A 26,312-nucleotide genomic window follows, 5' to 3' on the forward strand; every position below is an offset into this window, starting at 1 on the left:
ACAAGAAGGGTCAGGAAGAGCTTGTGGCTAGGCATGGTGGAAGAAGGAAGGTCCGACCCCTTTTGGAGATTTGATAGCTGTGGTTTTCCTCACAAGCGAAGGCTAAGAGTCACTGCAGATCAGGTTCCAATGCCCCCACATTGATAGCACAGAGCAGTATAGCAGCCCCAAGGTTGCAAAGTTGTCCCCCCTCTCCGCCCTGCCTCTCAAATCCCTCATTTGAGAAAACAAAAGGTCAGGGGATGTGGTATTGTCTTTCTCTTTCTCTCGGGGTCTCTTGCGCTGTTGGCAAGGAGCTGTATTGGTTCCCATCCCCCAGAGGGGGGAAATCACTTTATTACAATAGCCACATTAGAAATTACTACATTTTATGAGAGCCAAGAACTCAAAAGCATCCAGAATGAGGACAGGGTGAAGAGAAAAGGCACATAAACTTGCACGTCCTCATGCTGTGGACGGGGAGACTGCTGCATTTTATTTCTGCCAAGTCGCTTCTAAGACTTTTTACTCTAAAAGGCGACCGGATGATGAAATGAAATAATAATAATCACGGTTCAAGGACACATTCCAAGACCAGCACCTGCAACTTCCAGGGGAAGAGGACTCAACATCACTGCCCACCCCAGCATTTCCCATCTGCTGCTGTCAGCCTCCTCTGGAGGAGAGATGAGGGAGATAGCTGTAAACAATCTAGCCTGGTGAGAAGACCCTCTCCTCATTTGAGACGGGCTGCTGGGGCTTTTTGGAATGCAATAAGACTAGCAGTGGAGCTTCCACCATCATTGCCCTCCCCAACATTTCCTTTTCATCGCAGGAAGCCACTCCCTGGAAGTCAGATGAAGGATCCAGCTGCAAGTCATCTAGCCTGGCAAGAAGACCACTCCCCCCCTCTCTAAATGCATTCAAGCCTCAACCAGAGCCAGGGCTTTTTTGGCCGTGGCCCCTATCTGGTGGAACACTCTGTCACAAGAGACTAGGGCCTGCAGGACTTGACATCTTTCCGCAGGGCCTGAAAAACAGAGCCGTTCCACCAGGCCTTTGACCAAGGCACAGTCTAACCTCCTCCTTCTGTAATCCTCATAGAACTCTAGCCCAATGGTTGCCATTAATTTGATTCTGAATTGATTTTAGAATGTATTTCAATTAATTGACTGTGATTTTATGTAAATTGTGCTATTTTTACTGTTGTTAGCCGCTCTGAGCCCAGCTTTGGCTAGGGAGGGCGGGAAATAAATAATTTTTTTTACTATTATCATCATCATCATCATTATTATTATTAGGACTGTGGAGTGAACCAAGATCAGCCCCTACAACTTTCTGCTCTGAACATTTAAGTCTAGATCATTCCTTCTGTCATATTGAATTTATTCTGTTCGCTAAAATTGTCGGTTTTTGTCCTGTTTGGATTTACTGGTGACTTCCCCTTATGCTTGTATTCTGAATGTTTGTTGTAGGCCACTTTGTGGTGTTGTGGTCAGAGTGTTGGACTAGTACCTGGGAGAACCACGGTTCAATTCCCTACCCAGTCATAAAGATCGCTGGGTGACCTTGGGCTGCCTCAGCCTACCTCACAGGGCTGTTGTGGGGATTTAATGAGAATGGGGAGAACCATGCATGTATGCCACCTTGAGGCTCCTTGGAGGAAAGGCAGAATATAAATGCAATAAATAAAATATCAGTTCCAGCCAGGCAAAAGCACTCAAGCAGGGCTTGGAGCAGAGCCAGTAAAGGCTGGAGCCAGCAGTTAGTGGGAGAATCTTGTGGGTCAGGAGGAATGGCCACTTTTGGCTCGTGGGACTGAGATTCCCCACCCCGATCTAGGAAAAACAGCACTTTTCAGTAGAATGACACCTGCAGACAGTACACACAGGAGTCAATTGAGACTTGGGGGCAGCACACACACTAAGCTTTAAAGCACATTCCTCTCAAAGAATTCTGGGCACTGTAGTTTATTAAGGGCTGCTGGGAATTGCAATTCTGTGAGGGGTAAACTGCAGTCCCCAGAATCCTTTGAGGGAAAGAATGTGCTTTACAGTTATAGTGTGCATACAGCCAAAGTCATGAGTAAGTTAAGCTGTTGTCTACTCAATGGAGGATGATAGCTCAGCAGTAGATCACCTACTTTACAGAAGGTCACTGGGTCAACCCTTGGTGTCACCAGTTAGAGGGATCAGAAAAACCTATTCCTGAGACCCTGGAGTAGTCTACGTGGTGCCCTTCAGATCCTTTGGACCACAACTCCTACCAGTCCCACTAGGGATGACCAATGGTCAGGGATGCTATAGACCAGCAATATCTGGAGAGCACCAGGTTGGAGAAAGCCAGAGTAAACAAGTACCTTTGCCTTTGTATAATGCTGCTTCCTATGTTCCATATGATTAGAAGTGCCTTACTTTGCAAGGAGACCCCTATCTCAGTAGCAGAGAGGGTGGTTTTTTTTAATAGATCTGACAATACCCAAAGGAATGATCAGGAAAAAAGAAAAAAGGTTACCAGCCTGCAGAGCTTTCGATCTCTCACAATGGGACATGCCCCAGTCCTGCGGTGGAGAGGAGCCAAGGAGGTGCGTTCCCCATCCCACTAGTGTCTCAGTTTACATATTCCTTCCCGGTGGTGTGAATGGAAGAGGCAACCCATCCCGGGGTCCTCTCCTCCATTGCAAGGTAAAGGCAGATTCCAAATGGGAACTCAAATATGAATTTAAGGAAAGAGCCACTGTTATGGAAATGCTGTAATTTAATAAAAGTCCAGCACACTTTTTGGATGTTAGCATCCTATTTAAAAAATGGAGCAAAGCATTGCAGGTCTCTCTCTCTCCCTCTCTTATATGTCCTGAGCTCTTGGAACTGGACAGGCTACAAATCTAAATCAGCCAAATGAAAAGCCAGTCCCTAAAATGAACAGAGTGGCTAAGGAGCAAATCATCAAGAGCCCGGTTGCTACCATGCTTGGATGCCATCTGCACAGGTTTCCACAGGGCACAGAAGGCAGCTAAGCTGCAAAAGGAGCCCCAATATATCACTGTGGCCACATGAGCTCTTTCTTTCTTTCTCTTTCTTTCTTTCTTTCTTTCTTTCACACGCACATACACACAACTCTGATACTCCTGAACAAGCAGCGCTAGAGGCTTATTGAAGGATGCTTTGGAACCTCCTACACGCTGAAGGCCGAAACAAGGACGCTACCTCTGTTCCAAACCGAATGAGGCACATCCCAGTGAGAGAGATTCAAAAGCTACAGCGCTATGGAAGAAGTATCCACTGGCACCAAGTGAGGTTGGAGCCACCTGAACAGAGCACCTCGAGTTCTGCACAAGTGCAATGAAGCCACGGGATATAGGATGGACCTGCTAGCACAAATCCTGTACACAGATGGTTACGTTCAAGTCAGTTCTACTCAGAGCACACCTGCTGAAATTAACAGACCTAAGTTAGACATGCCCATTAAATTCCAGTGGATTCATTCTGATTAATATTCTGTTTATTTTCTGTATACACAAGATGTGTTCCTGACTTCACAGTTTTAAAAGTATACTGGTAAATGATGCATGAAAACCATTTTTTTAAGGGAACGCCCCAAATCCCCTGGAAGCAGGCAGAGTGTCTTACATTTGTGGGAGAAGAACTCCTCCCTTCAATGCAGTTACCACAGCTTGTGAATTGGACTTGTAAAGAAGACTACAGATGTCACTAGACTACGATTTCTTTTTACTACGAACCTTTAGTTGTATGCTAGCTGTGGAGAAGAGGGGAAAGCCTCCTCTCTGCAGCCAGCACAGAAATAAATGCAGCCCACTAGACTCTTAGCAGGCTACTAAAAATATTTCCTTCCGCCAAGTGCCCTGATGGTGGAGGGACAGGGAGATCTGCCCCTTCTCTGGCAATCTGGGGCTACCTGGAGAGTCATTAAACGCAAGACTGGCACTACACACCCCATTCTTTTTTCTCTCTCTCCCCACCCCCCAATATCCACAAGGTTCAACCTTTCTTCCCAGTCTCTGAAAGAGGCTTAGACACCGAATTTCAACTTCTCCACAAAACAGAGCTTGTTTAACAACGTGTAACAATTTAATACGTGAATTTGCAAAATATAACCCACCAATACACAATGCGAAGGACAATAAGTAAGTAGTAGCAGAAGAATTAAGTCCATTTGCACACACCCCCCACTTTTCCACAGAAAGGTTTTGCCCAAAGCGGCTTACAGGAAGATAAAACAAACATAGCTGGTCATATCGATAAAAACAGTTAAAGATATATCAAAACACACAGTTTCAAAATGCACAGATAACGACAATGAAAACAGCAGCCCCGGACTAACACAAAACTTTACAAGTGACGGACCACTAAACATCAAAAGCCTGTTAGAACAAGAATATGTCTTGTAAGTGCTGAATGTCATCATCCATTTTATCACGATGTAGAAACCAGTGCTTATTGCATTTCACGGTTGGGTATTCAGTACAGAACTCCTGCACCCAACCCCTACTTCACTGTATACGTGGGACTGGACCCAAAAGGTTTACATGCAGGTAGAAATATGTTCACAGAGCCCTTGGACCAGAAGATTTCAGTACGCAGGATAGTACGCACCCCGGAAATGATCTCTTTCAGCTTCTGCCTTCTGGAAGAAGGTATAGGGTTATAAAGACCATGACTAGCCGTCTGAGAAACAGTTTCTACGCAAATGGTTCTAAACGCAGCATAAGGAGTCTCTATAGTATATTGTATTTTAAAATGGGGTTTCAGAGTTTTTAGGGGTTTTTGAATGTCTTATGTAGATTTTTCAATTTCATTGTTCTGTATGGGACAATGACAATAAAGATATCATATCATATCGTAACGACACCAAGGAAGAGGCCACACATAATCACACAGCCAACTCACAGCAGCACATGATCAGTCCACCCATGTACAGCCACTCAATCGTTACCTTTCTTAGAGAGCCGCTCCACCCGCCGCGCCTCGATCTTGTCGCACTTCCGATACCTGCCAGTTAGCCAGACATGACATGGTCAGAGCAAAGAAATCAGCCGCAAAGAAACTCTTATCTGGTCCACCAGCGCAGGAGGAACAGAAGGCGCTCTGGCCCACACCCTCCCACCAAGGCAGCAAAGGGTCAGGGCCCACAGTACGTGGTCTTGCTCAAAGCAGATAGAAGACTGCGGAGCTAGACACCGGCAGTGATGGACAGCTGGCCAAATACTCCTCAGTGGGGAAGAAAGCCCCATCTGAGAAAGGAAAGGCTCTTTTCTTGCCAGTGGCATTCATTTGTTTGTAAGATTTGTATGCTGCAATTTCATTGAAAATATCAAAGCAGTTTACAGCATATATAATAAAATGCATGTGGTTTTTTAAATTAACCCCCCCCCCCAACGCACACAGCTATCAATTACAGAAGATGTATTCTTAATTGTCTGCATAAGCCTAGTAGCAAGGAGAAGTTTAAGCTAATGCCTGAAGGTTAAAACAGAAGGTGCCTGCTGAATCTCTGCTGGAAGACCTTCCCATGGGACTGGGGTTGTATTTTTTATTATTATTATTATTGTTGTTGTTGTTTTTTTGTTGTTGTTGTTGTTGTTGTTATTATTATTATTATTATTATTATTATTATTATCATCATTATTATTATACCGCCCTTCATCATAAGATCTCAGGGCAGTTCCCAGAATAAAATGCAGGATACAAACAAGTAAAACAAAACAACAAAGCAATAACATGTACAAATGCACAGTGTAAAGGTAAAGGTAAAGGTACCCCTGCCCGTACGGGCCAGTCGTGACCGACTCTAGGGTTGTGTGCTCATCTCACTCAAGAGGCCGGGAGCCAGCGCCGTCCGAAGACACTTCTGGGTCACGTGGCCAGCGTGATGAAGCTGCACTGGTGAGCCAGCACCAGTGCCGCACACGGAAACGCCGTTTACCTTCCCACTATAAGGCGGTACCTATTTATCTACTTGCACTTAGGGGTGCTTTCGAACTGCTAGGTGGGCAGGAGCTGGGACTGAACGACGGGAGCTCACCCTGCCACGGGGATTCGAACCACCAACCATATGATCAGCAAGTCCTAGGCGCTGAGGATTTACCCACAGCGCCACCCGCGTCCCTGACAGTAACTCAGGTCCTTGTTTTAAAACAATGTGCTTCTAATCTCCGCAGCTATGGGAAACAGTAGGCGCCTCCAGATTTACTAATATTTTGTGGGAGGGATTGGTGTGCACAATTTACAAGTGGATTAAAGTGCTCTGCAGCCCTAGGGGCAACTAATTCACTTTTTTATTTTAAAAAAATCAGACTTTTTGGAGTTAGGAATGTGATGGGAAAATGCATCATGGAATAAGATGCACAAACCACTCCACAAGCAGATCAGGATGGTTGCTCATTGTCATATAACCTCCCCACAAGCAAATCAGGACGCGTGCTCTATAAATAGGTTCCTGGGGGAGCCTACTGCCCGTATAACAGATAGCCATCCTCTCACCTTCTTGCATGACAGAACTGCCTCGGCTCAGAAACCTCTTCTGCATAGCTATTAAAAACACAGGAGTCCCATCCTCCTTGACACCTGTCCACCCTTCTGAGGATGACTCAAGCTAAGAGAGGGGGATGCAGCTTCCCAAGGCTATGTGGCACATCTCCAGGTTCCCCACCCCCCCAGAAAAGTTGCTAGTCCCTGCTTTCTACCACTGCTGTTTGGATACCTCAACTTGAGATTAAACCAAACAGCTCACCTTTGCCAGAACTACCTGCATGCAAGAAGGTGAAGCTGTTGAGTTCACCATGAAAAGCAGGTGAGGTGTGAGGAACCTTTTTCAGGCTGAGGGCTGCGTTCCCTAATGGAATTTCAAGAGAAATGAATGGGAGCCGCTACCAAATATAGTGCAAGGGAAGAATAAGGATGAGGGCAGAAAACACTGCCCAAATAATCCTGATTCCGGATGGGCACCACCATTTTATTTCTGTTCTTCCACTCGATTTGGGCACCATTTTATTTTAAGAATCCTGCGTAAGCTGCTTTTACAACTCCTATAAAGTGGGACGTAAGTATGCTAAATAAACAAACCACCCAACCACTTCCAGATTTCACTGGAATTGGCACGTGGTTGGGCAAATATGCACCTGTGCTCCCCAATCCAACAAGAGACAAGCTGCTGTAGTATGCAGATCTCCATTGTCACAATGGGGCAAACGTCTACACACTTACAGGCCTATCTTCCCTGCCTTAAGGCCCGGGAACTTGTTTTGCAAGTAGTGGCTGCCAAGGCATTGAGCAGGCAAGATTCTGCAGCCAAAACCGAGCTCTGCACGGGAGCTGCGCAACTCCAGCATCTACCTAACCTCAGCCACAAAACCACTGGACGTCACCTATTTTCTTGGCTGGGCAGAGAACTCTTTGGTCATAGCTCCCAGTTCCCAAGCAGCACAGAAGAGAGAAGCCGGAGGGCAAAATTCAGCAAAGAACTGGGAACCCCCCCAGGACATACTCACACGCAGCACTGCTTCTTGGTGTTTGGCCCGCCAAACTTCGGCTTGTCTAGGCAGTTGATGCACTCCCCACAGTCCTGCAGCTTCAGGCAGCCTTTGCACTTCCCACAGCGCGTCATTCTGTTCTTCTTGCCGTGGTGGTGGTGATGGTGGTGGTGGGAGACGTGGCGACGCACAGGGGGTGGCGCGGCCTTGACGGCGGTATCTGCCTTCACTTGCTTCTGGTGGCCGCTTTCGCTCTCTGAGGCTGAGGAGGTCTCTGCGGAAGGGAAAGTTCAAAAAGATGACCGGAATGCAGCTCCATCTTGAGGCCCCTGAGAGCATCTCTGTACGTCACCCAAATATTTCTATGGGCGCAAGGAAAGCTCGGTGCAGCCAATGTAAAAAGGACCAGGCCACAAAAGGGATCTGATTCACTTATTAGGTCAGAGAATCATAGGATCATCAAGTTGGCAGGGACCTCTGGGGTCATCTAGTCCAACCCCCAACTCAGCTAAAGCATCCATGACAGGTGGCCATCCAACCTCTGCTAGAAACCTCCAAGGAAGGAGAGTCCACAACCTCCCAAGGGAGACCGTTCCACTGGTGAACAGCTTTCCAAAGAGTCAGACTTTTAATTAGGTAAGACTGTGTGGTATTGGCAAGAAGGGAACTCAGCCCGTATAAAGGCTCCTGCATTTTCACTTTGAAACTAAAGGCTTAAGTATGAAATTGCTCCTCCCAAAGGAAGTACAGGCAACTCCTCGTTTACATGCCTCTGATTGATGCCTAACTGCACAACTGCGCGGAAGTGAATTTTAAAATGACAAAACAGGCCTAGAAGAGCCCAGAAGGGGCTAAAAAGGCACGGAAACAGCACCCAGCAATCCCAGGAGCCTTTGCACCAACCTCTGAGGCCTGAAGAAAGCTGGAGTTTGAGCAATGAAGTTTGGAGTGGGGAACCGTTCACACGGAAGTCCCCTCCCATGGGGCTTCTGTTGGAGGAGGCCCTGCCCCTCACCTCCATCAACTGGGCCTGAGCAATACAGTCGTACCTTGGTTGTCGAATTCGTTCTGGAAGTCCGTTGAACTACCGAAAACGTTCAACAACCAAGGCACGGCTTCCAATTGGCTGCAGGAGCTTCATGCACCCAATCGGAAGCTGCGGGAGCCATGCCAGACATTCGGTTTCCAAATAATGTTCGCAAACTGGAACACTCACTTCCGGGAGCCAAAAGGTTTGAGTCGGAAGTCATTTGGGATCCAAGCTACAACTGTATCTGGTTTTTAACATTGTGGTACATCACCAGCTAAACATTGTGATATACTGATATACCATAATGTCTGAAATAAGGATGGGGCTATGTAGAAGCAATGGCTTGGCTTCACTTTTTTTTTCACATTGTGATTTTTGCATAGCACAGACACATATACATCATAAGTCGTGATATATTGCCAGGTCAAAAATTATGAAACTGGCATCACAATACGGACTTTGAACTGGTTTTGGATGCTATAACACCCAGCCCTAACACACATCATGATTTGCAATATATTGCCAGGTGAAAAATTATGAAAGCGATAGAACGATACGGAATTCAAACTGGTTTTGGACGATATAGTTTTATATTGCCCAGCTCTACCATCAGTCCTAGCCAAAACCAGTGTCCCCAGAATATGGCATGATGGCAGTGCTCTCCAGGATCTGTGCAGAGCTAACACTGGTTTTCCAGTCTTCCTTATAGCTCCCCTGATTATTCCACCGAGGATCAATAAACATCTTTGCCACATAGCTACAGAAGGAGGTACCACATATTAGTGTGCCCATTAATAGCCCTGTGATCTTGCAGCTCAACGCTCAAGTTATCATGCTCACCCTTTAAAAAAGAGGCCACAGAGCATAAAGAAAAGAATGCTTCAAGCTGGCACCCCCACACAACCACTCACCCTCTACTGTGGGCGATGCAGCGATCTCCTCCCTCTCCCGCAGAGGCAGGGCACTGAGGCGCGGCACATCCTCTGGCACCATGGCACGAGACTGCCCCAGGGCCACTGAGGCATGCCGACACACGTGCTTGATCCGAGGGCCCTGAACGGGGGACTCTTGGCCCTGCAAGGGAAGAGAATTAGGATCGGACATGGGCATGAATGGTAAACAGCAGGGCCGGCCCTGAAAAACCACCCCCAGTTCTCAGTGAACCTGTACCACCTGGCGCTTGCCAGGAGTACAGAAAAGGACTGCACTGCTAAAAGCCACTGGCAGGCCAGACCAAGAAAGGCAATCTGCACAGAGGATACCTGTGTCTACATAGGATCCATTGCTCTGGAAACCAGAATCATCGTCACTAACCAGAGTTCAGCTACACCACAATATATACATGCAAATAGTTACCTGCTTCCTGTCCTCTTTCCTGTCCTCTTCTGCCACTTTGAGTTCAGTAGTCACCTCCTGCTTAACGGGAACCTTTGGAGTCTCAAAGAGCTCAGTATTGACTGTTTGACACCCCTATAGAGAAGAGACACACAGATGAAAGGTAGTTAGTTAGTTGGTTAGTTAGCATTTGAGACTCTTTTTGCGTATACCAAATGTCCCAAGCAACACTGGCCGCTCCCCATCATAATGGCAGCTCTCAGTCTGCAAATGTGTTTGTGGAAACTGATCTGTAATGCCAGTTGCACAAACACAGAACATGCCCATATGTATGGTGCTGTCCAGATATTGCTGAGACTCCAACTCCCATCAGCCCCAGCCAGCATGGTCAATGGTCAGGGATGCTGGGAGACATGGTCCACAACTTCTGGAGGGCACCATGTTGGCTAACTTATGGAGACACAACTGCATTGCAAAGCACTGGACACACCCTCTGAACAGTCCAATGGCTGGTACTAAAAATTCAGACTCTCTTTAAAAAGCAAAACAAAGATGACACTGGAAACCCACAGTCTTGGCTCCCTAAAAGTGAAGGCCATTTGCGTGGAACTCGTGAAAACAAGAGGTGCTTCAGTGGGAGCTGTGTGACTTCTACTCTCAGTATAGCTATTGTATCTCAATCACCATCTTCAGCCTCAGCCTCTCTCTCTCCCTCCTTCTTCCCCTGAGGGTCATCTAGTCCAACGCCCTGCAATGCATTACTGGTCTATTTCAGGGTTCTTGGCTTTTCTTCCCCAACACATACACAAAAATCAAAAGCTATGGGGGGGGGACCCCAAACATTAATTATACAACCAGAAACAAAGCTTTCAAAATGGAAGTACATGCATTTATGCACAATTGCTCTTTATGTTAATGTAATAAAATCAAAGAGTGCTTTCTGAATGCAAAATGGAGAATTTCACTTACCTAGAAATTCTGGTTGTTCAAAGAATATGAGGTTTAGCTTATTTAAACACAACTCCAGACTCTTTAGACACAGATTTAAGTAGAAAAGGTATTCCCAAGTAAGAGTCAAGCACAGAACATAATCTATAATGCAGAATTCAGCACCCAGAAACTCTCTGCTTTCAGACTTTTAAAAGCTAGTGTTACATTCCTAAGATTACAATCAGAGGCTTGAAGGTGTGTGGTCAGTGCCTGATCAGATCTCAGGTGTGTGTGTGTTTTGTGGAGAGCATTTCAGCTGCGAGTTTTGGAAGACACGCTCCCTACCTTACAGGCCTGGGAAGGCGGGGCCTTGACTGACTCGTTAGAAAAGCTGAGGCTGTTGAACAGACTCTTTGGCTGGAGTATTATTTAGCAGGTTTTGTGGGGAAGGGAGGTTTGCTGCCGTTATCAATATTAATTTTTCATTTCTTTATTTTAGATCTTATGATTTACATGGAAATTGTTCAATGTGTACTTTTTGATGTTCCATTAATTGTTTATGACTTCTGTTATATTTGTAGTTATGAAATGTTTTCATGTTGCAAGCCGCCTCCAGCACTGTTTTAACTTTGGGAAAGCGACATACACATAAAACGATCAATTGATGGTGGGAAAGAGATGTAGATTTTGCTGTGGCCAGGGGCTGGCTTTCAGTACCCTGCCTGACTTCCAGCCCTGACAAGCAGACGTGAAGTTATGCAAAACAAGTAGATCTGCTTAATCTGCATAATCTAAACAGGTCACCATTTTCCTTGCAAAGGACTTTTGATTACTTTAGCACATTGCCCTGGATGTGGCCATGCCATGTGTTGGTCTTTCTTAGAACTGCTGTGCACGCCTTTTTTTGTCTGGGGGAAGGGCCAAAGCTTGGTGGCAGAGCAGAGAGTAGAAATAAAAGGGAAGTTCTCGCGACGGAGGGATGTAAGAAGTGGATTCCCCCAAGGATCAGTATTTTTGCTTGTTTATAAATCACCTGCATTTAGGGATGAGCAATGAGGTGGCCAAGTTCTCTGATGACACCCTAGTGTGCAACGTGGTGAGGGACTGCGAGGAGCTCCCAAAGGATGCACCCAAGCTAGGTGAATGGGCATTAAGATGGCAAATGTGATTCAATGAAACAAGGGCAAAGTAGCACACGCTTGGGTAAAAAAAATCACATACAGTGGTACCTCGGGTTACATACGTTTCAGGTTCTAGACTCCGCTAACCCAGAAATAGTACCTTGGGTTAAGAACTTTGCTTCAGGATGAGAACAGAAATTGTGCTCTGGCAGTGTGGCAGCAGCAGGAGGCCCCATTAGCTAAAGTGGTGCTTCAGGTTAAGAACAGTTTCAGGTTAAGTATGGACCTCCGGAATGAATTAAGTACTTAACCCGAGGTACCATCATATATGGGTAAGGGGGTTCTGAACCGGCAGTGAATAAAAGGAAAAGGGTTACTGGAGCCATGGTGAATAGCTCGATACAAATGCAGTCCCAACATGCAGTAGTGTGGAAAAGGCAAATTCCATGTTAGGGAAAGGGATTGAAAATAAAACTGCCAATATAATAATGCTGTCATACAAATCTATATAATGTGCCTGCACTCAGGATTACTGCATATGGTTCCAGTTACCACACCTCAGAAAGGATATCATAGGGTATGGAAAAGTTAAATCAAAATGATCCCGAGGCTGGAGCAACTCACCTATGAGAAGGGCTGGGTGAAATAAGATTTCAATTTTGCGATGTATCACTAGTCAAACACCGCGATATTGTGATACACCGCGATGTTGAAAAGCAAAGGGAGGAACAAGCTGCTTTGGGTGGGGCCCCACGATGCACTGGGGTGAAGCCGCCTCAGCAGGAATGTCAGCAGTTTCACCCCGGGGTCTTCTGGGCCCCCGGCCAATGCAGCTTGTTCCTCCTTCTGGGCGCTGGTGGCAGTGTAACTCAGGAGCGATGGCGGTTTCACCCACGATATACCGCCAGGTGAAGGCACCACCCCACTCTGGCCCTCAAATAAGTCCTGGGCGATGTATCAACTATACCTATGAGGAAAGGTTACAATATTTGGGACTTTTAGTTGAGAAAGGGTAAGTTTTTCTCCTTCCCTCATAATACTGGAATCCAGCGTCATTCATTGAAGCAGCATGTTGGAAGAATCCAGATAGGAAAAAAGGACATGCTTCTTCACATAGAGCGTAGTTTAACTATGGAATCTCCTGCCCCAAGATCTAGTCATAGCCAGTGCTCGAAACTCCCATTGTTCTAGGCACATTTTGCGACAGGGAATTTCATCAGTGCGAGCGGTTTCTGAGCTCTGGGTGCAGTACTGCGCCTAAGATTTCAGATTAAAACTGCAGTGTGGAAGAAAAGAGGACCTTTTTCTGCCTCACCACTTTCAGCTAATCTCTGAAGACTGGAGAAGAGACCCTCTTAAGAATATTAGGGGGGTGGGCAGGGGAAGAACTAGGCCATGTGAAAAATGAACATAACATTTTAGCTGCAGTTCATTCATTTTCAGCTTTGTATTCCTGTTATAAAAAGTACACCTAGACATTCCGTTGTTGCATCCATAACCTAGGTTTAAGGTGCCACTTAGCTTCTAGCTTTCATATCTCAGTTTCTAACACTGGTCATGGCCCACCAGTTTGGATGACAACTTGGTGGAAGACAGGTCTACCAATGGCTACCAACAACAGGATCAGAGGCTGTATTCCTCTCTGAACCTACCTGTTCCTGGAAGGCATAAGTGGGACCTGGTGTTGCTCTCAGGTCCCGCTTGGCCATTGTGAGAACAGGTTGTTGGACTGGATGACCCTTTGGTCTCATCCAGAAAGATTCTTAGGTCATAGCCTTATTTGGCTGGCCCAATTATCACAACTTCTTTTAATGCAGGGATGGAGAACCTGTGGTCCTTCCAATGTCGTGACCGCTGGCCATGCTGCATGCAGCTGATTCAATAATGCAGTTGGTTAGAGCATGGTCTGATGATGCCTAGGTTGCAAGCTCAATTACAGTATGGGACAGCAGCATATTCCTGCATTTCAGGCCGTTGGACTAGAGGATCCTCAGGGTCCCCTCCAATTCTATGATTCTAAGTACCCCATCTCTGTTTTAATGGAAAAAATGACCTATGTGGACCCTTATACAGGGTTAAAGTTAAGTTTACCCACAACGTCTCTTGATGAACAGTACACAGTACCACAGTGGGGCATGGAGCTTAAAAACAAAACAGATGAAGCAAAATCATTAACCGAGGCCCCAAAGACCACCAACATTTTCTTCTACAAATACATAGCCTTGCCTATCATGCCAAAGCCTTGCCACTCCCACCCGAGGCTTCTCTTACCGGCGTCATTTTGAAGTGCTTCTGCTGATCGATCTTGTACAGCTGCACCTTGGCACGAGTGAGCAAGCTGTATACCTTATCCATGCTTGACAGCTGGGTAATAAGGGGCTTTGGCTCCTCTGGAGGGGGCTTCAGTGCCTCCGAGCGCAGGCTAGCTGGCTCTCCCTCACTCTCTGAACTCTCAGCTGCCGCCACCTCCTCCTCCTCCTCCTCTTCCACTTGGGCCGACGGAGGCAGAATCCTCCGGATGGCCACCTTGTGAACTACGCCTGGAGAATTGACATCCTCCATGGTGATCAGCTCTTTGCCCTGAGCCCCAAGTGGCCTAGAAACCTCTGGGAAGAGGGGCAGGGCAAGGTGGTTCGTCCTTCCCAACAGCTTCTTGCCACTGCGGGTCACCACTGGCTCGTAAGGGAGCAGGAGACCCTCTTGCTGCAGTGCGGGGAGGTCCCTCCTGAGCTCGGGGGACGCAGGCACTAGATCAGATTCCTCAGGAGACACCGTCAGAGATTCATAGATCTTCAGGTGTGCCTCGCTGGGTGTGAACTGGGGGGCTCGCAGCAGCGGGGTCCGCTTGGCCGGGGGAGATGGGGTTGGCGCTGGAGGGCTGAGCAAAGGAGACGAATCTTCGCAAGGAAGATGGAAGAGCGCCTTGCCCGTATCCTTGGGGGGCGACGGGGGGCTCAGCGAGGTCCACCTGAATGTGGGCTCCCGAAGGATGGAACGGCGCTTCTCAGGTAGGGCGGCAATGGAGGAAGTTAGGAGGGGCACGCTGGGGGAAGGCGGGGGCGACAGGGCCCGAGAGGTATCTTTATCAGGGGAGCTAGGGGCTGGGGGAGTCAGCTGAAGGGGAGTCTCCAGCAACGGCAGCATGGGAGTCTCCTGCTTGTCTGCACAAGGCCCATCCGCCGCAGCGCTTTCCACGGGCTTGGCTGCCTTCTGCGGAACCTCGTCCATAAAGCGGCGGGGGGTCCGGATGAGGCGCGACGAGCGGGCGCTCACCACGGGCATGATGAACTGGCGGATATTCTTCAGGAAGTTGGCCTTGTGACCTGGCGCCTCTTCGAAGCCAGGCCCGCCAGGCTGCTGTGCAGCTGCTAGAGCCTCCTCCCTGGCTTTGGCCGGCAGGTGCTGAGAAGCCAAACGCTGGGCCCGCTGCGTAGCGGTCAGGGGAGGACGCCCGCGACCCCTTTTCAAACACTGCGCCCGCGTGGAAAGGGCAATGCTGGAAGTCCCCTCCTCGGAAACAACTCCTGACCCGTCACTCTGCGGGCAGGGCTGCTGGTGCTCTTGTTGGCCAGCTATCTCACTGGGCGAAGCAGGAACGCCACCTCCTGGTGCTGGAGCTTCTGGTCCTGGCTCAGAAGCCTCCAGCTCCAGGACAGGAGCCTCTGACAGTTGCTCAGATTCTTGGGCAATCACCTCCAGTTGTGGCTCTGGCTCTGGCTCTGGGGCAGCACGTTCTGGCTGGGGCTCCGGCTCTGGCTCTGGGAAAAGGACTTCTGCCTGAGATTCTGGAGTAGAAGACTCCTCTTTCTGTTCCGGCTCTGGGGCAGACCCGTCTGACTCTGACAAAGGTGCCTCTGACTCCGATACAGACCGGGAAGGAAGTGGGGAGATTCCCTTCCTCGGTACAACGCTCCACTTCCTCTTGCGGCCCCTCCTGTGCCCGGGAGTTTTTAGCCGGACGTGGGTCACCACCAGCTGGCCGGACTTGTGCCGCTTGGCCTTTGAGAAGAACTTCAGGATGAGTGGCGGCTTCTTCGGGGGCTCCTGGGGCGTAGGGGAGGGGCTGGCCGCTTGGCACGGCGAGGGTGACCGAGGGCTGCTGCTGCTGCTGGGTTCCAGGGTGGAATCTGGAGCTTTGGTGCTTTGACAAGGAGGCTTGGGTCTTGCAATGAGCCTCTTTGTGAAAGAGCCCCGTGGCCGGCCTCGCGGCCTGGGCGACACAACGGAGTTGAGGTCCTTCTCCATTTGTGACGGGTGGGCAGGGGAGACGGAGGGTTTCGTGGGGTCGCCAGGCTCTGGGTCTGCTTCAGGCTGCTCAGGAAGCATGCCGCCAGCTTGGGGGCTGGAAGCCGACAGCCGATCTGTCCTTGCTGGAGACCCCTTGTTGCTCTGAAGCAGCTCAGCCAAAGCCTTCACCATCCGCTCCCGCTGGGATTCCACAGCTCTCTGCTTTGACAGCCGCTTGGAAAGGGTGTCCTCAGCAAGCCCCCTTTTTTTCCGACCACGTGCCGGCAGCACTGCGCCTGTAAGGAGAGAAGGAAACCTTGGCTGTCAAAATGCCTCTGGAGTTTCCAACCTACAAGGGCAGTGTGTACAGCACCAGGCCCTGGATATAACATGCTGGGAAGCGCACCTCCAGAGAACAGAAGGATTCTCAAGACTTCAACTTGCAGACAGTTTTGTCGAAACAGTTAAACACTTGGAGTGGTCACTTACAGTAAGCAAACAACTGCTTCCAGGTGAGCACATGTGGCACCACTGACAGCATGTGCACCGAGACAGGCAGCACCAATAATTCCATACTAGCAGGAAAACATAGGACACTGAAGAAGGCATTTTCTTCAACCAATGATTAGTAACATGTATTCCCCACTTTTGAGGAGTCAAGACTTTTCAGCACCTATGCTCCAGAGCTCCCTGTCTGTTGATATGACAGTCACTATCTTGTTCCTGGTGCTTACTAAAAACTCCCTTTTGTTTAGGCAAGCCTAGCCAGACACATATTTTTTATTTGTTTTTTTATGTCTACTTGTCCTTAAGCTGCAGGTTTTATCCACATTTTGACTTTCTTTTAAAGTTTGTTGAATTTATCAATATATAAAGAAATTAATAAGAAAATGCTATTTTATATAAATTGCTTAGACTTCTTTCTTTTAAAATCAAGTGGTCTATACATTTTGTTAAATAAATGTTCTCTCAGATTCTCTTCAGTATTCCCCAGAATGCACCTATAGGGAAGCTGTGATAAAACACATTTTTTAAAAATCTCAATCAACTCTTTGCAAGTCAGATGATGAACCAGTTAAACGTTCTTCCATCAGTTGGCAGCCCTTGTAACAACGGAAAGCAAGAAAACACAATTTGCTAGGAACAAATGTGAAACTCCATATCTGGTAGGCATGCAACTGAGCTAAGTCAAACAGCATGACAAAAAGATGGGAAAAGAGCTGGGCTTCTCACCGCATATTAAATTTCTATGCCACCCTTCGTCCAAGGATCACATGGTGGCTGTGTACGTTATCAAAACACAAAAATGCATAACATAGTAACAACAAAAAAATTACCCACCCAGTTTAAAAGACCATAGTTGGCTTAATTAGCCAAAGGCTACCTTTGTTGCTGTTTTAGTTCAAATTTTGGATGCTGTTTTTATATTGTAACTGTTTCATTTTCTCACTTGTACTATGGCATTGGTAGATGTAGCTGTCTATTTTCACTACATAAAGTTGATCTCAGTGTTCCATGAGCTGAAGATCAAGACACACAAGCAGGGCAACTAATTAATATAATGAATTGCTTGCTTCGGATAGCTTTCTTGTAACAAAAAACACCACATCTAGACTCCCTGTGCCTGCTTTTTTTTGTAAGAGAGTCGCACATAATCTAAACATGCTATTAACATGTAACATGTAGTCTGGCCCTCTGTGCCAGTGCCGTGCTTTATTACTATTATTATTATTAGTTTAGTCTGGCTATGCTTGTTTCTGTTCAACAGAATTTCTTAATCGGTTTTTTTATGTGTTGTTTTTCCATGTTGCTATTGCTGGGACTTAAATGTGTGTGCAGATGCTCCAGACCACTGTCAGATCAGCCAGAAAACCACCAAGAGGTACCTGCAATGGCACCCTTACCTCTTTTAAACCGTAAAGCAGCACGCAGCGAGCTCTGAGAGGCGTCATCCTCTGAATGGAAGCCCAGGAACTCCTTCTGCCAGGCAAGAGAGAAGGAACTGGAGTCACAAGTGAGGGTCATGTTCAAGGAAGAAACCACCCAGCCTTTTCCTTACAGCAGATCACCCATGTAGCCAAGGTTAAACCCCTTTCTTCCAACACCGCTGCACAACTCTGGGGTGCCTCCCCATCGCCACCACTGCCCATACAATTCTTTGAAAATAAAGGGGGAGGATTACATTTCTAAGTCACACTTTATTCAATCAGATTCCAGGGTAGCGTACAATAGACAAAACACCTGGGCAGGGCTGTGTACAAAGTGTTAATGGCAGAGCAGCAAGACACATGTTCAAAAATACGCCCTGCAGAGTTACTTGGCATCATTCAGATTTGTTTGATGAGAAGTGTCACAGAGCTTATTCAAATGTATGGACATACAGACACCAAAACATGTGTACATCTACTGGGAATTGTGTGCAAAATGGCCAGTTTGCACTTCTCAGAGGAGCAGCAATCAAAGCTTTTTCCGTATGTGGCTGCTGTGAGTACTACAGGGCAAGTCAGTCATTTATTATTATTATTATTATTATTATTATTATTACTACTACTACTACTATTATTATTATTACTACTACCACTATTACTACTACTATTATTGAAAATTCTATACCGCCCTTCATCCAAGAATCCCTGAGCAGTTTACAATATGAAGACACAAAAATACACACCACAGTAACAAGCAAAAAAAATACTCCCACTTTAAAAGGTCATAAAGGTAAAGGTAAAGGTACCCCTGCCCGTACGGGCCAGTCTTGACAGACTCTGGGGTTGTGCGCCCATCTCACTCAAGAGGCCAGGGGCCAGCGCTGTCCGGAGACACTTCCGGGTCATGTGGCCAGCGTGACAAAGCTGCATCTGGCGAGCCAGCGCAGCACACGGAAACGCCGTTTACCTTCCCGCCAGTAAGCGGTCTCTATTTATCTACTTGCACCCGGGGGTGCTTTCGAACTGCTAGGTTGGCAGGCGCTGGGACCGAGCAGCAGGAGCGCACCCCGCCGCGGGGATTCGAACCGCCGACCTTTCGATCAGCAAGCCCTAGACGCTGAGGCTTTTACCCACAGCGCCACCCGCGTCCCTTTTTAAAAGGTCATAAGATGGTTTAATTAGCCAAAAGCCTAGGGAAGAGGGATGTTTTTGCCTAGCTCCTAAAAGTATCTTACAAAGGTGCCAGGTGAGCCTCCTTGGAGAGAGCACTCCACAAAGAAGGGTCTCAGATGATTGATCCATTCACAACTGACACACTGTGTACAAGAGTATCAGCCCAACACATGGGTAACTTTACATGGAAACCCAAGTGCTATGTAACAGTTTCCCCACATCTCTACAAAGTAACCTCAGACCCACATCTGAGCACATAGTGGACTCATTTTTGGATGCGCAGAGACAGTTCCTGGGCCTGCTGTCCCTCTCTTCTGAAAGGTGAGAGTCTGGGGTTCAGCAAAGACAAAAACCCCAGACATAGCCAAAAATTTATCCGTGCTGGGGGACTGATTCTAAAGGTCCCAAAGAAATTTAGGGAACTCTCAGGCACTGCATGCAAGGCTGGAGGTAATGGCCGCTTAGTGACAGATGGTATGCAAAACGTACATCAGATTATGGATGGAGCAACTCCTGGAGAAGATCAACAGGGAAGCGTGAGAGCCATTATTCCTCTTTATTTACCTATTTTTCGTGGACTCTCACATTCTATTACATTTGCAGCTACAAAGTGGGTGGTTGCTTCAACAGCTTCTAAATTCGAATTCAAGTCCTTCTGCATCCCCCTGCAGCTGTGCTGCAAAGGGGAAGCATTACTGGTAGTAGACAGCTGCTGTAAGCTGTGGATATGCACTGCACATGCACCAAGATATGCTTTAGTCTATATCAGAGCTGTGGAACCTGTGGTCCTCTAGAAGTCGCTGGACTCCAACTCCCATCAGCACCACCCCAGCTAGTGGATGGTCGGAGATGATGGGATCTGTTGATCCAGCAATCTCTGGACAGTCAAAGGTTCCTCAATCCTGGGCTAGATGCTGCTATTCAGTGCTGATTTGGATATGGCATATGTGTAAACCTAGTAACACCAACCTAGCCAATGCTTCCTCCTTTCTCTCCACTGTGTGCATATAGTATAGCTATAATAGACTGTCAAAGGAAAGCCTACTATTCAGAATTTGCTCATTGTTCCAGAAAGAGTTTTCAGCACTTTTGCACCAAGAGAATTCAGCAGGATCATCTCAAAATGCACCACAGAACATGTGGTCTACTACTGCAGTAGAGAGCAACCAGCCAGGAGACGAAAGTTCCTTATAATTCTTGTGAGTTCTTCATTTTCTAACTGTTGCTCTTTGTTCAGTGCAATGAATGGTGTGAGACAGAACTCTGGGTTCCATTCCGAAATTCTCGGCATGTTTGAGCCAACAGGTGAGACCAAACCTGTGTTCAGCTAATGCAGCAGGGCAGGTGGGGTAACTGTTATTTTACCCCGTTCTTTAGTCAAAAAGAATGCCCCAGAGCAGCTTACAAATGTCAATGATAGCACCTGGTGTGATCTGGCCAAGAAACAGAAACCAGGATAGGACTATGCAGTTAGATGCAAACTTGCTTCTTAATTGAGAGATCAGCAGGGCAGGTGTAGTACCACTTCACCCCTATACTTTATGTCATGTCCATTCCATTCCTGTGGGGAAACAGCTATACGTGGGAAATGAATTACAGTGAGGGCAAAACTTTCCCTTCATCCATACAGCTCAGACTAGTCTCACTTCTGGGCTGCAGGAAGAGGGAAAACAATATATTTTAATGCCCATCACCAGAAACAGGGTTGCGATGAGGTAGAAAAGGTGCTCCCAGTTCCACATCCGTACATACTACAGTGTTGGCACTGCTACTGCAGCAATCATAGAACCATAGAGTTGGAAGAGACCACAAGGGCCATCGAGTCCAACCCCCTGCCAAGCAGGAAACACCATCAGAGCACTCCTGACATATGGTTGTCAAGCCTCTGCTTAAAGACCTCCAAAGGAGACTCCACCACACTCCTTGGCAGCAAATTCCACTGTCGAACAGCTCTTACTGTCAGGAAGTTCTTCCTAATGCTTAGGTGGAATCTTCTTTCTTGTAGTTTGGATCCATTGCTCCGTGTCCGCTTCTCTGGAGCAGCAGAAAACAACCTTTCTCCCTCCTCTATGTGACATCCTTTTATATATTTGAACATGGCTATCATATCACCCCTTAACCTCCTCTTCTCCAGGCTAAACATGCCCAGCTGCCTTAGCCGTTCCTCATAAGCCATCGTTTCCAGGCCTTTGACCATTTTGGTTGCCCTCCTCTGGACACGTTCCAGTTTGTCAGTGTCCTTCTTGAACTGTGGTGCCCAGAACTGGACACAGTACTCCAGGTGAGGTCTGACCAGAGCAGAATACAGTGGCACTATTACTTCCCTTGATCTAGATGCTATACTCCTATTGATGCAGCCCAGAATTGCATTGGCTTTTTTAGCTGCCGCGTCACACTGTTGGCTCATGTCAAGTTTGTGGTCAACCAAGACTCCTAGATCCTTTTCACATGTACTGCTCTCAAGCCAGGTGTCACCCATCTTGTATTTGTGCCTCTCATTTTTTTTGCCCAAGTGCAATACTTTACATTTCTCCCTGTTAAAATTCATCTTGTTTGTTTTGGCCCAGTTCTCTGTCAAGGTCATTTTGAAGTGTGATCCTGTCCTCTGGGGTGTTAGCCATCCCTCCCAGTTTGGTGTCATCTGCAAATTTGATCAGGATGCGCTTGAGTCCATCATCCAAGTCGTTGATAAAGATGTTGAATAAGACCGGGCCCAAGACAGAACCCGGTGGCACCCCACTAGTCACTCTTGGGGCGGGGCAGGGGGGGAACGGGACCAAACACTTTGTTTTGCTTTAGTCTGCAAGTGCATGCCTTGTTTTTTGTGCAAACTGCAGCAATAGGAGCAAGTGGTGGTTTCAACTTCTGGGAACTGGAGGTAGCAAACAGGGTTGGCAGAAGAACTGGAACTAGCAACCCTCTCCTCCGCCCCAAACCTGGTGGGCTTTCAGGTAGCGTCATTGCTCTCTCAATCTCATAGTAAAATCAGGTGGCTGAGAGTCTATCAGTTTAGGAAAGAAACAGGGCTACCAACAAAGAAGGCATCAGCGTCCACATACTTGGGGAAAACCATAGATAAAGGAAGACGCAAGTTTGTGATCAAAATGACATTTTAGGTGAAGGGAAAGAAAAGAACCCAAACCACCTAACACGAACCTGTGAGCTTAAGAGGATCATTATGGCAGTTGAGCCTCTACATCAGTGTTTCCCAAACTTGGTTCTCCAGCTGTTTTTGGACTACAACTCCCATCATCCCTAGCTAGCAGGACCAGTGGCCAGGGATCATGGGAACTATAGTTCAAAAACAGTTGGAGACCTAAGTTTGGGAAACACTGCTCTACACACACACACACACACACACACACACCCCTAAAGCAGAGATGGGGAGACTTTTTCAGCCTAAGGGCCACCATTTAAGGAAGAAATATAAATGGTGGGTGGAAACAGAGGCAAAATGGGCACTGCAACAACATTCTAGCCAGGCAAAAGCACTTGGGGGGCACAGCATGGCCAGTGAGGATTGTGGTCTGGGGAGAGTTCAGAGGGCAAGCTCGAGGGCCACATTTGGCCCCTGGGTGTAAGCTTCCAAGCCCTGGTCTAAGGAACCAGAATTCAGCCAGAAACACCCTCTTCAGGTGTTACTCATGCACACAGCAGGTCTCCCCTCACCCCGGGCTGAGTTGTCCTTCTGCAACAACATGCTGTGTGCAGACACCAACTCACAGAGAAGGGCTCCATGCAACTAGGCTTCCCAATCATGCAGAGTCTCTGCATGCAAATAGGCACTTGCGGGTGACGTCTTCTGCTTTTAGACCTGCCCCACTCCAGCATCAACACCAGTATACCCTACACATAACTAAGACAGACTAGAGCTTGTGCAAGTCTATCCAGGAAGTCCAGGGCTGAGAGAAGCTTGATATGCGGAATGTTCATGCGTCCGTTGATAACAAACTGAGGATGGAGAGGGAAGACAACTGACCTGCCAAAGGCCTGACAGCTTACAGCAAGTATCCTGGAGAATTTGGGGGTGGGGGAGAAAGAAATAGGGAGGTGCCTTTCCTCTCTCGAGAACTGCGTTTTCTCCCTCTCACTATATAGCTAGAAAATACCAAGGTTTGGGTCCTGGTAATCCTCTAGTATGATACAGAAGAAAGAAATGGGAGGAGGGGAGCAGGGGCAGGGATCAAACCAAGGCCCCTCCACAAAGGTGTCCCCAAGGGCACCTCTTGGCTTTCTCCTATGTAAGTGAGTGGTTGCCATTAAATCCTACAGGAAGGTAGTAGGTAAGGAAGTCATTTCCTAATGGACAATGTTCTGGGACTGCATGCTAGGGGTGGGTGGGAGCAGCAACCAAAATAGGCATGTTAATGGATGTGACAGTAGGCTATGTTTCAGACACATGAAAGCTAGTGGTGTCTATACACCTATAGCTACCTCCACCCAAGCAGGCAAGATCCGCCATTAGGTACTTTAGGAAGGAATGAGGGAGGACTGATGAAAGGTGTGGCCTAGTGAGACTCTTGAAGGTCACACAGAGAAGGCTGTAGGGGGCACATTGGCCCCAAGGTTCCCTATCCTCACAATAAGGGCACCTCCAGACCTGGATGGCCAAGCACCCACTGGCAGGTTGGCAAGCCCTCCTTCCAGACAAGAAACCCCACACATCCTAATACGAATCCCCCCCTACATGTGTCATTTATCAATATAAAACACTAGGGAGGCAACGTTTGATTAAAACTTTGGAAATGGAACTGAACAATCGCCTTAAAAAGGTGCCCCTAATTAAGAAAGTGAATTGTTTTAATATTACTTTAACACAAGTGTTCATAAAATTGCAGATGACCATCACAATAGGGCAGTTCCAGAAGGGCAGCAAACACAGCAAAGAGCACTGTAGTACCTAAGGTAGACATAAGCCTTCATGGACTAGAATCCACTTTGTCAGATGTATGAAGCATTTTTTTAAATAATTGGTAGAGACGTATGTACATTTTTTGAGAGCAGTGCTAGGGAGCACTGAAGCCGGAAGAAAACAAAATGCATAAATAACAGACAGAGAAATTATGAAAAAACCTAAGTGAGTGACCATTACAAGACAAGGTTGGCAATAATGCAAAGCTCCTGGCACTAGTAAGCTGGAGGGGCAAACGACAGTTCCTAGGATTCCTAGAATTGTTAAAAGTGGCATAAATGTGCTTTAAATGTATGGTGTGGCTGGGACCTTAAAGCACACACAATCCCAATTATATTTCAGGCATCTGGTGAAGAGGATGCTAGTCGACAAAAGCATATGCCATAATAAATGTTCCAGCCTTCAAGGTGCCATGAGATTCTTCCCAGTGGGAGAAAGAAAAATGCATTTTGGAACACCTGATGCAATGTATGCTCACACATCATCTAGAAACAGAAGACATCTGCTTATTGTTACAAACGATCGCTTGACCTCTTGCACGCCAGTTTCTGAGATTTTTTTTTTTTTTAATTTTAGCACACCTGTATCTTGCTTTCCTTCCTTCATGGAACTCAAAGCGATGTTTGTGGGGTTCCCTGGCCATCGTCCAGTTTAGCTTCAGTAAGGTGGCTGTGTTGTCATGTACCCCCATCAGACATGTACCCTGGGGTGGATCTTAATCCATTAACCAACCAAAACTCATCCAATTAATCAGCCAACATTTATTTGAATGGGTGGACAGCTTTACTGGGGGGAAACAGCTAACTCCATAGTTCATGATGTGAAGGTCACATTGTTCACAGATCACAGAGGACACGCAGGACTGGGTTCACAAAGGCTCTGCTGTCACAGAAGGCACAGGGATATTGCACACTTAAATGCAGTGTCGAAATCTTCTTGCACGCATGCAACTGGCACTCCAAGGGCAGGCAGCCTGTCAAAACTCCTTCCCTGATGGAACAATAGGGAGATTATGCAAAGATGCTTCCATATAGGTTATCGCTCATATGCATGCTCAAGCTGAGACACACTGCATAACACCTCCTGCTGAACGCTTGAACCCGGACTCAAGAACAGCAAGACGATGAACCAACCATCCTTATATTTTGAGGAGCAATCCTAGAGTGTATTTTTCCCTCTCTATCACTGATTTGTGATTCTGAAAAAAAAAATTCAACAAATATGTCTCAAGCCAACTACTGCTCTCTAGAGCAGGGGTCAGCAAGGTTTACCTCACCTGGGCTGGTTCACTCCAGTGGAGAGCCCTTTGTGGGCTGGACTGCATGCGCACCCGCAATTTCCGGCGTCTGCATCTGTGCAGATGCGATTTCCGGCGTCTGCACAGAAGCGATTTCCAGCACTGCGGAAGAGAGTCCCTGCGCCGCGCCGGACTCACTGAGTGGGCGGCTCAGTTCGGGGGCAGCTTGTAGGCCGGTTAAACGACCCTGTGGGCCGCTTGTGGCCCATGGGCCTTAGGTTGCCTACCCCTGCTCTAGAATGTCTTAATCCAGCCATGCCCTCCCTGACCTGTTGTGGATAATTGTCCATTGCAGACACAGAAAGTGGAGGAAACAGGAACTGATGAAACAGAGGCAAACAAGGGCCCTGTCTAGGTGTGCCAGTATTACACTTTTGGTAAAGGTTACTGAAGGGCTTCCGAGGTATGTGTGTTTTTTAAAGAATATTTTATTTCAACACAATAGCAAGCAGGGAAAGTGTTTCCTGACAGTTCCCATGTGTCTGTTACGATGGTTATCAAAGCAGCAGTAACTGGAGCTAGCTCTTACCTGGCTGCGAGGAAGAATGCAATTCAACCTCACATGGCCATTTCTGACACTGGTCACATTATGGACTGGTATGCCAAACATCATTAACAGCTTACTGGAACACTATTATTATTATTATTATTATTATTATTATTATTATTATTATTCCACAACAGCTCAAAGTGACTAATAACCCCTTCCCTCAATACATACATCAAAACCAAAGGGACAAAGATACATTAAAAACTTCCCTTCCACTCCAGGTGGTCATAGATAAGTTAAAAACTGAAAGCCGAGTTAAAATGGAATGTTGTTACCTAAAGGTATCTAGTGATGTGCCAGGCGGGTCTCCCTGGGGAGAGCATTCCACAAATGGGGAGCCA

General features: G+C 47.2%; 1 protein-coding gene across 2 annotated transcripts in view; it reads right to left on the reverse strand.

Moving 5' to 3' along the window:
- KMT2B (lysine methyltransferase 2B) overlaps positions 1-26,312 on the reverse strand; it is a 62,453-nt gene that overhangs the window by 30,141 nt on the left and 6,000 nt on the right. Inside the window, exons 2-7 of one of the 2 annotated variants that reach the window (XM_053398396.1) lie at positions 18,016-18,088; positions 14,156-16,407; positions 9,855-9,968; positions 9,410-9,572; positions 7,487-7,742; positions 4,933-4,988 (exon numbers count right to left, since the gene is read on the reverse strand). In XM_053398396.1, coding sequence (XP_053254371.1) covers positions 4,933-4,988; positions 7,487-7,742; positions 9,410-9,572; positions 9,855-9,968; positions 14,156-16,303 — 2,737 coding nt within the window. In that variant the 5' untranslated portion in view covers positions 16,304-16,407; positions 18,016-18,088. Of the gene's footprint in view, positions 1-4,932; positions 4,989-7,486; positions 7,743-9,409; positions 9,573-9,854; positions 9,969-14,155; positions 16,408-18,015; positions 18,092-26,312 lie in introns of both variants that reach the window. The other variant, XM_053398395.1, reaches the window with a different exon arrangement.

The sequence above is a fragment of the Podarcis raffonei genome, chromosome 8 (assembly GCF_027172205.1).
Source record: "Podarcis raffonei isolate rPodRaf1 chromosome 8, rPodRaf1.pri, whole genome shotgun sequence".
Classification (NCBI taxonomy): Eukaryota; Metazoa; Chordata; class Lepidosauria; order Squamata; family Lacertidae; genus Podarcis; species Podarcis raffonei.